Source organism: Phocoena sinus, chromosome 10 (assembly GCF_008692025.1).
Source record: "Phocoena sinus isolate mPhoSin1 chromosome 10, mPhoSin1.pri, whole genome shotgun sequence".
NCBI classification, from domain to species: domain Eukaryota; kingdom Metazoa; phylum Chordata; class Mammalia; order Artiodactyla; family Phocoenidae; genus Phocoena; species Phocoena sinus.
In genome coordinates, this window is record NC_045772.1 from 81530463 (window position 1) to 81543609 (window position 13147).

At 38.5% G+C, this 13147-nt stretch overlaps 1 protein-coding gene across 2 annotated transcripts in view; it reads left to right on the forward strand.

The window, feature by feature from the left end:
- ITPR2 (inositol 1,4,5-trisphosphate receptor type 2) overlaps positions 1 to 13147 on the forward strand; it is a 530755-nt gene that overhangs the window by 415679 nt on the left and 101929 nt on the right. For both annotated transcript variants that reach the window (XM_032646410.1, XM_032646411.1), the window contains exons 46-48: positions 3087 to 3194; positions 7413 to 7605; positions 10343 to 10468. In XM_032646410.1, the coding sequence (XP_032502301.1) occupies positions 3087 to 3194; positions 7413 to 7605; positions 10343 to 10468 (427 nt within the window). The remainder of the gene's footprint in view (positions 1 to 3086; positions 3195 to 7412; positions 7606 to 10342; positions 10469 to 13147) is intronic.

The following is a 13147-nucleotide window of genomic DNA, read 5'->3' on the forward strand; positions in this document are numbered from 1 at the left end:
GGAGACCAGGTACAAGGCTATTGCAGAATTCCAGGCAAGAGGAGACGGTGACTGGGACCAGGGTGGTGTGGAGGTGTGAGAAGCAATGAGATGATAGACACTCCTGAAACCTGGTACCTTGGTGATCACTGCTCCTTGCACTCTATCAGTAAGCTCCATTCTGAGTATCTCACTCTGACTAACGCTCCCTAACTAGGCCTTCCTTCTCCCACCTAACTCCCAACACATTTTAAAACCACGTTAGAAGCTACAATTTGTTGATCCTGTCACCTTTTCATTGTCCCTCCTGACTTCCTTTCCTTCCTTATTCAGCTTGGATTCCATGGTCCCATTGTACGTTGTTGACCTCACCCAGCAAAACCACAATCTCATTAATTACAACTCTGCTTACTTGATATCTGGACCCTGACAAATGAACATCAAGGGAGAAAAACACAAAGATGCTATTGCCCTCACTTTGACCATAGCAGAAGGGGGACCCTTGGGGTTTCCCAACAATCCCATTTTCCAAGTCCATTCACTTTCCCTAGCCAACTGTTCCATACCTTCTCTTCCTCAAATTCCCAAACCTCTCTCATCCTCCTTGTCAGCTTTTTAATCCACTGAGAAAATAAAAGTAACCAGAAAAGAACTACTCTGTGTATCCACCACAACTGCCCACCCGTATTCTCTGCTGTCACTGTGGCTGAACTTGTTTCTATCTGAGGCAAGTTCTTCCACTTCTGTACTAGATCATTCCATTCTCACCTAGTCAAGACATTGCTTTAGCAAATGTTCCATCTCTCTCAAACAAACATGACGCTATAATTGCCATCTTAAAAAAAATCCTCCCTTTTACCCTGTCCCTTTCTCTAGCTACCACCCTATATCTTGCCTCCCCCCTTAGAGCAACGCTCTTCAAGATCTGCCTACACTCATCGTTTATACTTCTGCTCCTCTCATTCTTATTTAAACTCACTACAGCTAGGCGTTGGTGCCCACCATTGCCTGACCTGCTGTTGTCAAGGTTACCATGACCTCCAAGTTGGTAAACAAGTGACCACTTCTCAGTCCTCATCTGATTTGAGGCAGACGATCGCTGCCTCCATTTTTTCAAGTTCTTTCTTCATTTGGCTGCCAGGACACCTGATTTCACTGGTTTTGCTCCTACTTCACTGGCCCAACTTTCTCAGTCTGCCTTGCTAATGCCTCTCATCTTTCTAGCCTCTGTCAGAGTTCCTTAGATCTCCTTTCTCTGTCTAAGCTTACTTTAGGTGATCTCACTAAAGTTCATGGTTTCAAATATCAATCATATACCGATGACCCCTGACATTTAGCTCCAGCCCCAGCCTCTGCCCAGAATTCCTGACAAACATCAACAGCCTGCTCGCCATCTCCCTTTAGATGATGTCTAAAGCTTTATGTGTCTAAAACCAAAGTCCAGATACTCACCCCCTGAATATGCTCCCCCTGCATTTTTCCTTAGTAAGTGGCTTTTCTAAACTTTCAGTTGCTCAATAATTTTGGAGTCACCCTGAACTCCTCTCTTTCTCTCATGCCCCAGATCCAATCCGTACACAAATCATGCCAGTCCATGCTTTCAAGAACTGGCCATTTCTTAAAACATATGCCGGTGTGCCTAAATGATTACCATAGTTTTATCCTTTGAAACTCATTTAGATTTTTAGAAACACCTACAAGTCACAACAAGTTTTATGACTATGGTTTGTAATAAAATCTATATCATTCACATTTCAGTCAAAAATAAAATGTAAATATAAAACAAGAAATGGCTTTCTTGAGTGATTTATAAATATCCCTGAAAGCCAATTCTAAAATAATAGTTTCAAAACTGAGCGACATCAATGGAATGAATAACTTATCAAATCATCACTAACAAGGATGCTGTTTATTTACTTTTAGTTTTATAGGTTCTGGATTATTGTTTAAAATTTATCTCCATTCTGTATACTTACAATAACAGTAACATTTCACGAGTAATACAAAGACTTATTTATTGCTCTTTAACGTTGATAAGAGTATTGACTCTGCAACCATACAGCTTGGGTTCAGTACTGGTTCTGTTATTAGCTGGGAAGCTGCATTCTCACAGACAATTTCCTTAAGTGCTCTGTGCCTCAGTTTTTCTATCTGTAAAATGAGGATAAGAGTGCTTACCCCAGGATTTCTTACTAGGATCAAATGCGTTCATGTACTTAAATGTTTAGGATAGTACCTGGCACAGAGTAAGAGATAGGAATGGTACTAGCAATAAAAGAATTATATGGCAGATTCTTTGTTACTAGAAGCCCTCAGGGAACTTGAGGCTTAATAGAAAATCTGAAAGGTTAAAGACATTATGAGGTTTTTGAGATTGTTCAAGACAACCATAAAAGAGGTATCTGAAGGCAATAGGTATTAGTTGTCTACAAAGTGAGAGAACTGACCAACAAATGCTATAGACATTCAAGTGAGAAAGATTACTTCTATCAACAGCAGGTTAAGATAATTTATGGTGAAAGTTTTGTGTTTTAAATGTTCGGTTTCAATTACAATAAAACTGAGATCTGTACTCATAAAGCACCGATATTGACATGTGAACATGTAGAAGCATAGGATTTTAGTGCAAACTGCTAATTGTAGAGCTTTGATTAGATGCTGTAGGAAACATAGATACCTATTTATGTGTCTATAAGAAGCTTCCATTTATATTGGTACCACTACCCACTGAGCTGTCACAGTGTTCGTCAAGTTATTTATTATGAGTATCCATTATATATCACTGTGGGCTTTTCTTCTTCCTGGCACAATTATACATTATTGAAGATGTGTATTTAGTCAACAGTTAGTAAGTGAATACCTGCCCTGGGCAAGACACAGTCTTCTCATGCTAAGAACGTATATCGCCAAATAAAAATATAAGATTGCTATAGTGACGTTGTTATTTATGCCTTTCAAGTAGACATGCTTTCCTGAAATGGAATTAATTGCCATTAGCCCCAGAACTGTGAAGCTTTGTATAAAGTGGACAAAGTATTTTCAAAGTTTGTCCCCAGGACAGGGGAAAAAACAGTCCTAACGCACTGCTTCCCTCTTTTCCCCTCTAGTTGGCACGCCACAACAAGCTCCTGCAGCAGATGCTCAAACCAGGATCCGATCCAGATGACGGAGATGAAGCCTTAAAGTATTATGCCAACCACACTGCACAGATCGAGGTAACCATCTATATTGTTTCTTGAATGGGACCCACTGTGAAAAGATATGTTTACTTTCTCTTTCAGACCATTTTCATGATTGTTTCCCAGAACAACGAAGTCGAGTTGAGTGATGTAAACTGTAAAAGTATATATACCAAAAGAAGAGATGTGAGCAGTCCCTTGTGAGAAATTCATGTGCACCTCTTTCAAAGCTGTCTTTATTTTTTGACCAGAAATATATGCAAATTCTCTTTTATAATTAATAAGGTTGTTTTTTTGTTTTGGTCCTGGAAGAAATCATTGCAAAGCAGTGATATTTTAGAGACGGGGTTATTACAGTGTATATTATCATTCAAGAAATGGTTTCTTTTTTAAAACTATGGAAAGCTTATTAAAGTAGAGATCTCTGTGTAAGAAAGTATTCAGAAGGGTGGGAAAAACGGAAGGCACTAGTAAAGTTTTCATATTGATAGCATGAGCTTGAAATGGTTTAACAGTGTCCGTTTCACTTTGCAGCGATTCAGTCCCACCCCCGTAAATGAGACCTTATTGAAGGGCTGGTGGCAGTTCAGGAGGTGTGGGTCAACATGGCCTTAATCATTTTGCGTTGTGAGACCCATCTGGCTGTCATTTACTAGCTGTGGTATCATTTTGACACTGGTTGGCAGAGCTAATCAGGCAGAAGTGAGCAGAGTAGTTGGCGCCTGTCACTCGTAATTTACATTCACACATGCATTCACTTTGGCAGATAGTTTTAGTTTTCAGCAGAGAGCATGATGGCATCACTGCTATTAACTCTCAGGGTACATAATCACTGTACCTTCTTGTGTACTGTTGCCAAACCTCTGCAATAATGAGAATCATTACTTTGTGTCTCGAAATGAATCCCTCGCTCATGTTTATAAGCATCAATAGCTTTGGTGGTAGACTGGACTTAGTGCAGTGCGTGAGCTGGACCAGCAGCAAAAACATTGCTCCCTGCATCAGGTGCTGAGGAACTGGGAAGCTGGCGAAGTCAGCAAGCTGGAGGAATTGATACGAATAAATCATCCAACCACCAAGGTTCTGCAGAAGGTCCCAGAGGCCAGAGTACAAAGCCAGTGATTAGAAGAGGCCATCAGGAATGGTAGACAGAATGGGCAGGTAGAATATCAGGTGGGCCAGAGGTAGAGGTTGGGTTAATACTTGTGTGTGAGAGACAGAGGTGGTTATTGAAGTTGGACTTCTATTTGGTTCCCAGCAGTGAGGAGAGATTTAGCTGTAAATACATATATTTGGTAAATGTTTACTGAGCCTTTACTCTTTACCAATTACATACACATAGAGAAGGTCGTTCTGTGTAGTAATTGCATAAACAAAGGCCAACGAAATTTAGAGAAAATCGTAATTAACTGTGCCTGGGGAATTTCAGGATGGATTTCACAGAGTAGGTTGTCATAAAGTATGTATTAAAAGAATAAGTAGAGGTTTCTCTCTACTAAAATTTGGGCATGGGATTTCAGGTAGAATTAAATGAAGGGAAGGTGAAAGAACATAGGAAGGGGAATGACTCTCTTCAAAAGATTACTGAAGTTGCTGTTTGGAAAAGGGATTGGAAAAGGGAATGAGGCAAAGAATGCAGGTAGACGAAATGGGAAGATAGAAGAGGGAGAAATGGTTGTACTGAAGACGACTTGATTGGAGAAAATAGACACAAATATAACACACACACACATACACATGTAAACGGCTTGATGATTGCTGTTGGACTGCACATGTAAGGTGAGGGAAATACTGGGGAAAAGGATGCCCCTGGGGCTTCTGGTTTGAATAAATGGACAGAAATTGGTGTTACGCATGGAGATCCTAGCTTTGGCAGTTAAAATGTACAGGAAGATCATTTGTTGATTCTTGGATAAATTGAATTTGAGGTGACTTTGAGGAATGCATTAAGTTGGATATAGAAGTTAAGGGTCCAAAGGAGTAGTCTGAGTTGATGATCTAAATTCTTCCCTTTGACCAATCCTCATGCCCTCCTTCCTTCAGGCATTCATTAATTTCATCCCACTATGCTCCCACAGCAGTTTGATCATTCTGTTAATGTGTCATGTTGGAATACTGTTAGCTTCTTCTGGGTAACTTGTTCCCTATTTGAGGCAGAAGCTAGTCTTGATCATCCTTTTATTTCCAAAACTGAACACTGTTCTTGGAGCCTAACCATAATAATGAGTATTGTTGAAAATAATAGTTTGTCTATATGTTATAGACTCAAAGACCCTGGGAAATAGGAAGGACCTTGTGGGTTACCTAGTCTCTTCACCTATCCAAGGAGGAATTGCTTTATAAGGATCCTGTTTCTGCTTTAAATTCTTCCTGTGATAGTGATCTTACCACTTCAGGAGGAAACATCCAATTTGGAATAACTCCAATAATTAGAAAGTTATTTTTTGATAAAACATGCACTCTAGCCCACTTTTATGTTTGCCTACTGTTCCGAATATTTGCTACCCTGTCAACACGACAGGCTTACCTCTAACATTTGAAGAACCATTGTGATTAGTAAGCAATACAAGCTTTTATGGATTCATGTTGTTTTTTCACTTTGAATTTCCCAGGACTCCTCGCCTAAGGACTGAATAAGCATTTGTTGAATAAGTATATTTTAAAAAGTATACATTTTTGGCTTTTTACAGTTAATGCATTCCCATCTCTTTCAGTAATCCCTCCAGTCTGTCAATGCCCCTTGTAAAATGTAACAACCAAGATCAAACATAACATGTCCTAAAGGGGCTGAAAAGCTTGGCTTATAGTAATCAGAACATTATTTCTTAAATGCACCCTGAGTTTTTTTTAAAATGTTTGACACTGTTGGATCAAGTAAACCTTTTTTTCCCCACACATAGTTGCTTACCATACCAAAGAGGTCCAATTCTTCTTTTGTACAATTGATTTTTTTAGCCTATGTTCAAGAATTTTATTTACCACTACAAATTTCTTCTTTGTTTTATGATAGTATTCTAGTATGTGGTCTGTGTATATAACATATCATTTAAGGTAGCTTCCGTTACAAGTAAAAGAGTACCAGACTGACAATTTTTTAAACAATAAAAATGTTTGATTATCCCGCATGATGGGAAGTCTGGAGGTACCAGTAGTTCTATAATTGATTAAATGACTCAGTGATGTCTTCAAACACTCAGACCTTTTCCATCTCTTCTGCTAAGTCTTCCTTTTTATGCTGGTGATATGTCACTTCATGGTTGCAAAATGGCTGCCAAAGTTTTAAGTATCATCACCACCTTTTGTTCTAGGCGGGAAGAAAGACGGTACAGCAAAAAAGGGCTTTTGTGTTGTGTATTTGATTTTTTGTTGTTATTTTATTTGTCTCATGTGGCTTTCTGCCTTTTCAGGAAGCAAAATCTTTCCTGGGAGCACCTTGCAACCCCAGGGTATTTCTCCTTACGCCTCATTTCCCAGAGCTAGGCTATTTGCTCCTCACCATACCAGTCAAAGGGAAATAGAATGACTCTTTTGCCTTAAACCAATCCTGTGATTCATTCTTGAGGGCTAGGTAGAGTACATAAATATGAAGCTTGCGACTTAGTCTACACAAACCCTTGTGACATAGGAAAGCTGTATGAAAACATTTACCCTGGGTTTTGCTGCTGTTGTTGTTGTTTAAAGTTAAATTCTTACAAATACCAAATAAGAGAAGTACAAAATAATGACTTCTCACATCTGGGTATATGCTTGAATGGAAGTTATACCTACAAAAATATGTCTTGCCACATTTTAATGACATGAAGCATTTTTCTCTGTAGAACTCAGGCACATCATGTTGTATATGTCATTTGTTCCCCAACAGCCCTTTTTAGGAAGAACGGGCTAACAGCAGGTTAAAAATATACCAAGTGCTGTGCTTAAGATTACCTAACCAGTCACTTGCCAGTTAAGACCCTCTTAGTTCTCTGATGTACTTCCTGAACATAAAAATGCGTGGCAAGAGTTTAATGCTAATCCAGAAAGAATAAAGATTTTCTTTTGTTATTTATAACAAAATATAATACTTATAATACATTAGTCCAGTTAATTTCTCTCATTTAAAGAGAAAAATGTAAAGGACTATTTCAGATACTTCAAGTTGGTACATTTTTTCGTAACTGAAGTCCTAAAGTATCACTAATAAAGTCATGCTAAAAACAGAAAATAGTTTAAGACCATCCAAAGCCTTAAAGAAATGCAAATTAATGTTTTCAGATTGTTCGGCATGATAGGACAATGGAACAAATAGTGTTTCCTGTCCCCAATATATGTGAATACCTCACGCGAGAATCCAAGTGCCGTGTGTTCAATACCACGGAAAGGGATGAACAAGGAAGTAAAGTGAATGACTTTTTCCAGCAAACGGAAGATCTCTACAATGAGATGAAGTGGCAGAAGAAAATCAGGAGTAAGTACAGTAAACTGAAATGGTTCATTTTGAGCATAATGATAGATACCTTGGTACTTCGGGATAACTGACAGTATTCGTTTCAATTGGTTCTTAATTTCTTGCCATCTGATGTTACTGAAATCGTTTATAGGCTTAAGATTGTAAGCTCAGTCTGCAACTGAAGCCAAGACACCTGTGGCTTAAGGAAAACAGAAAGCTCTGACTAATTAGATCATCTTTTAGTGCTGATCCTATAGTTTTATAAATATTATGACATCCAAGATTGCAGCTGTATGTTTCAGCCTTGGAACAGCTGCAAGTTTGAAGTGCATGAATAGGCCCTGACTGGCCTTAACAGTCAGTGAATGGGGTGGAGAGATGTCGGCACCAGCACTTTTGTCCTCTTGTGTTTCTGATCTTATGATTGAGTAGATTGTTTAATATTTTCTTCTGAGAGTCATTCTATCTTTCAACATATCTGTACCTCAGCAAATCAAAGTAAAAATTGTGTGACACTTGCATTCAAATAGGGCACGGTTACAATGTCACAGTTAAAAGTTACCATAATACAGGTCTCCAGTCTATTTGGAAATATTATGTAACAACCTAAATGGGGAAAGAATTTGGAAAAGAATAGATACATGTATGTGGATAATTGAATCACTTTGCTGAACACCTGAAACTAACACAACGTTGTTAATCAACTATACTCCGATATAAAATAAAAAGTGAAAAAATAAAATAAAAAGTTTACCAAAAATTGAAAAATTTTCAAGTTTAAAATAAAGTTTATTTTCCCAGGTGAGAAATATCATGAGTTTTTAACAAAAATTGATAGGGAAAAACTCTTGATTAAGTCTTTTCTGACTTTTGGGAAGGTTTTCCAGATAGGCAGGCATATGTTCTCAATACCTCTACTCAACAGTGCTTCATCATTTTAGTTTCCTAGGAACTTCAGTGATTATGGTTTATGAACTTGGTTGAGCTTGAGACATAGCATCTTTGGATAAAGATTGTAGCATGCGTTGTCACACTTCTTAGCAGAATATTTGAAAAAATATAGAAATTACTCTCCCTTAGCATTTTACCACGTAGAACCTTATGGAATTCAGAGAAAATTTTGGGTATCCAGAATACATATGAAAACTCAACTTGATAAGCATACTTTTTGTTCTTGACAAAAAGTAAATTGAGTAATGAGCCAGTGCTTGTAGGATCTGTGCTTTTTTAGATAAATGTTTTGTCATTTATCAAAAAACAAATCTTGGGACTTCCCTGGTGGTCCAGTGGTTAAGACTCCACCCTCCCAATGCAGGGGGCCCAGGTTCAATCCCTGGTCAGGGAACTATATCCTGCGTGCTGCAACTAAGAGCCCTCGTGCTGCAACTAAAGGAGCCCACGTGCCACAACTGAAGGATCCTGCCATGCCGCAACTGAGACCCAGTGCAGACAAATAAATAAATAAATATATTTTTTAAAAAAATCTTAAAATAATTTCCAACATACAGTTTACTTTTAAAATTTGGAAGCAGCTTATGATCAGGTTATAGACAGATCTAATTCATTTGATGGATTTGTTATTACAAATGTATGCATCGACATCTTCTGATTTTGTCTCAATATTCTGCTTTTTAAAATGAGGACTCCTAATTCAGGAATGATGGAGATGCAGATGTTTACAATTTATGACACATTAGTCAACTAAATCCCATGGCTAATCATAGCCTACTCCAATGCTCCATTCCAAGAGAAGAAAAACAAGAAGTACTGAAGGGAAGTGTAGTTTATAAGTGAGGAACAGACTTGAGATTGGAATTCACAGAACATAATTTGAAAAGCTTAAAATTTCTATTTGAAAATTGAGATGTCTTTCCCCCTCAATCGACTCCAATATTTTAAATCTGATGTTAAGCTATTAAGAGTTAGAGAATGGACAAGATTCGAATAAGTCATGTGTCAAACTTACATGCATGACATATCTGTTCAGTTCTTTAGGAGAGGTGAAAACAACTGAGTTTTGGTTTATGTAAATGTCAGTTGTGTTCAGTAGATGCATCTGCTAATTCATTTCTGACGACAGATACAGAATCCCGTTTCTGAAAATATTCAGCAAAGCCTCTCTCACTTATTGGTAGTTCTTGTTGTATCTTTCATTTACTTCTGCTGTTGCAAACCCAACAAGTTCCCGGGAAGCCTAATTGTTTAAAACTTAGTGTTATAAATCACTAGTTCCCAGTAAACAGTTCTGTGCCGTGCTGTTAAGTTTCAGAGTTCCAGGTAGCTGTGACTGTGATTTGGAGTTTTCACCAGAGATAAATCTGTGCAAGGGGTGGGGGGTTTTATTTTACTTTGAGACACGGGAGTGAGACCAATTTATCAATATTACTAAATTACACAGCAATGTATACCATTCCATTAAAAGGGGCCCCAGGCGGCTGCTAAACTCTCTTCCCCCCTAATCTGTTCTAGGGATAAATTAAAGAGAATTCATATAGAATCATCTTTCCTGACCACCTTTAGCAATTGCAGAATTACTCATCCTTCTACAATGGCTTAGATGTAAACTGGCTAAAGGAGAAAGAAGGAATCAAATAGAAAACTCCTTTTTGGTATCGATTATAAATGTTCTAAAATAAGTCGTAGTTTTATAGTAGTTTACAAAAATGCATTTAGTAAAATGTTATTTCAGTAGGGCTCCTGTGTTGAAATCAAAATTCATTTTCTGTTCTGTTCCACTGTGCTTCTTTCCCACTAGGTAATCCTGCCCTGTTCTGGTTCTCAAGGCACATTTCTCTCTGGGGGAGCATCTCCTTCAACCTGGCTGTGTTCATCAACTTAGCTGTGGCTCTCTTCTACCCATTTGGGGATGATGGAGATGAAGGCAAGTGCTTGTCTGTCTTTAAATGATAAGTATTTCTGAGTCTGAAACAATACTCTTGATGCATGCCCTAACTATCTAGACCTTCCCAATTACAACAATTACAATCTTGTTGAACAGATTCATTGGAAATAGAGAATGATGGTAAGGAGAGTAGGCAAAAAACGATGGTCAATATAAATGTTTTTCAAAAAGCTCATATACAGAAGAGCTAGTAGAGCTATATTATATATTGACAAATAAAGCAATGAAAAAGTTATTTGTACATAATTTTTGTGACTGAAAGCATTTTTATACTGTATTGTTTCAATTACATAAATATATGGGGAAAATGAGAGGGATGTATGCCAAAGTGTTGACTGAGATAAATAAGTAGAATCTCTATTTTACTCTCTTCTCTTTGCTTTCCGTGTTGTCTGAGGTTTCTACAAGGAGCAGGCAAGTAATCTGAAAAGAAGTTTTTAAATGTACAGGGTAAGACCGAATATGATAATAGAACATAAAGGATATTGAATATGAAGTTAATTTTATTAAACGAACGATACATGAGGTTTTGCAAAAGCAAAGACAGGAGAAATTATCCCATGTTAAGTGAAATGCGAAATAACAGGAGAGGTATGCTAAAGGGTGGGACTGTGGGAATTAAGTTTTGTTTAAATCTGGCAAAAGTGCATATGGGAAAGTATGTCACAGGCTTGGGATACAGTCCGGTCAGTAACTTTGGAATGGGTGTTGAAAGAATGGCTTGAAGGACAAGATGGGAGATGCCAGCAAACAATCACCACAAGGTGCTTTTGTATCTCATCTGTTCATAGGATTATGTGAGAATCTAATGAGATGCTATAGGTACAGCGGTTAGAATAGCGGCTGGTGAGCGTGCCGTAAAGCTTAGCTGTCGATGTTGTTTGTTGTTACAAGATAAATAATAGTACTACAAAGGGAAGCTCAGTGAAAAGGATGGTATGACACGAGCAACAGGTGTTTAAGCCTATTTCAGATGAACTGGAGGTGAGCAGGAAGGGAAATGGGAGTGTGCTGGTAATTTATTATTTCAAAGATCCGTACAGACAGCAGATATCAAAGTTCTAGCCTTTGGGTATAATCTGAGTGGTCATAAAAAGTTTGACTCTTTTAGAAGGTACGCCAGTGCTAATAAAAGAAGAATATTTGGCAGTGGAGTGGATGTGTGAGTTAAATAGCAATGAAAACATAGCAAATATTTGGCCGCCCTATGTAGGGAAGTTGCAAATACAGCAGGAAGTGGAAACAGCTTTCTCTTCATTGTGTTTAGTCTCATTTAGTGATGATAGCCCTCTTGGCGTAGAAGAATGTAACTCTTGTTACGGGGAGAAGTCCAGCCGGAAATGATAAATTAGTATCATCTGCACAAGGAATGCTGCGAGTAGATCGTAGTGTCCCGGTTAATAGAAGCATAACGTCTTAGATATGGAAGCAGTTCTGGAATCATCTAATATCAAATCATCATTTGACACATACAGAGATGGAAGCCCAGAGAAGCTGAAGAATGGCAGATCTCAGAGTAGAAGGTTAACGCTTTTGTTTACAATCTAGGACTTTTCTCCGTGGATGATTAGGTTGGGAGTGTGTAGGTAGCAGGTGCCCCTTTATGCAGGACATCATCTTCCCTGAGTTCCATTCCATGATATCCCTTACGAGACCACCAGAACCGAAGTATACAGCCTCTGCTGCCACCAATTGTACGTGAAATATCATGGAGATGGGCACTGCCACCACTCTGGACATCTACTCTTTACTCAGCAGGATAAAGTAGAACACCTGCTACATTTTTTCATATTTGCCTGACTAATAACAATTATGATAGTAAAACTGATGAGGATAACAGCAGCTGTTATTGTTTACCGTTTAGATAGGCTCAGGCAAAATGCTAAGCACGTCACACACATAACTTCATTTAATCTTCCTGACAATCCATAAAGTAAGTACTTCATCCTCATGGATAAAGACTTAGAGGTTTAGGAAGATTTGCCCAATAATTCGGGAGTAGAGTCTGGAACTGTGTATTTTTTTAACAAGTTCCCAAGGTGTTGCTAATACAACTGGTCCTTGAACAAGAACTTGAAGCCACACACATAGTAGAATTGGGAATGAGGCTGCAGCCGCAGAAAGAAACAGGACCAACACAAACAAGGCAGGAAAACACGCTGTGTCATCATCAGGTGCAGGTGCAGACTTTACTCTTCAAAAGGGACTGAATAGACGTTAACAGTAGTAACCAAGATGGAGGCTCACTCTTAGGTATCTGGGTGTGGGTGTGGCCCTAAGAGGGAAGGGAAGACATGACCTACCTGCCATTTTGGCAGTGTGGAATCCGCAGATTTTTTGCATAATATGATTACAGTTCTAGATGGGTTATTTAATTATAGCTCCATGAATAAGGTTACAGTTTTGGTCAGGATTAGCTGAGCCTCCGACCTTCAGTTACACGCTATGCATAGCTAGGAAGGTTGAGGAAGCAAAGTTAAGACTGACTAGCACACTTGGCCATCAGAACTGGCTGGAGAAGGTAAATTCTGTGCTGGACGTGCAAGTCCCTTACCCTGGATTTTGTCAAGCACAGGCCAGATGACTCCATGGCTGGAGCACTTTGAGGCAATTTAAAGATGAATTAGTTGATCATAAGATTCCTTCCAGGGCTTCCCT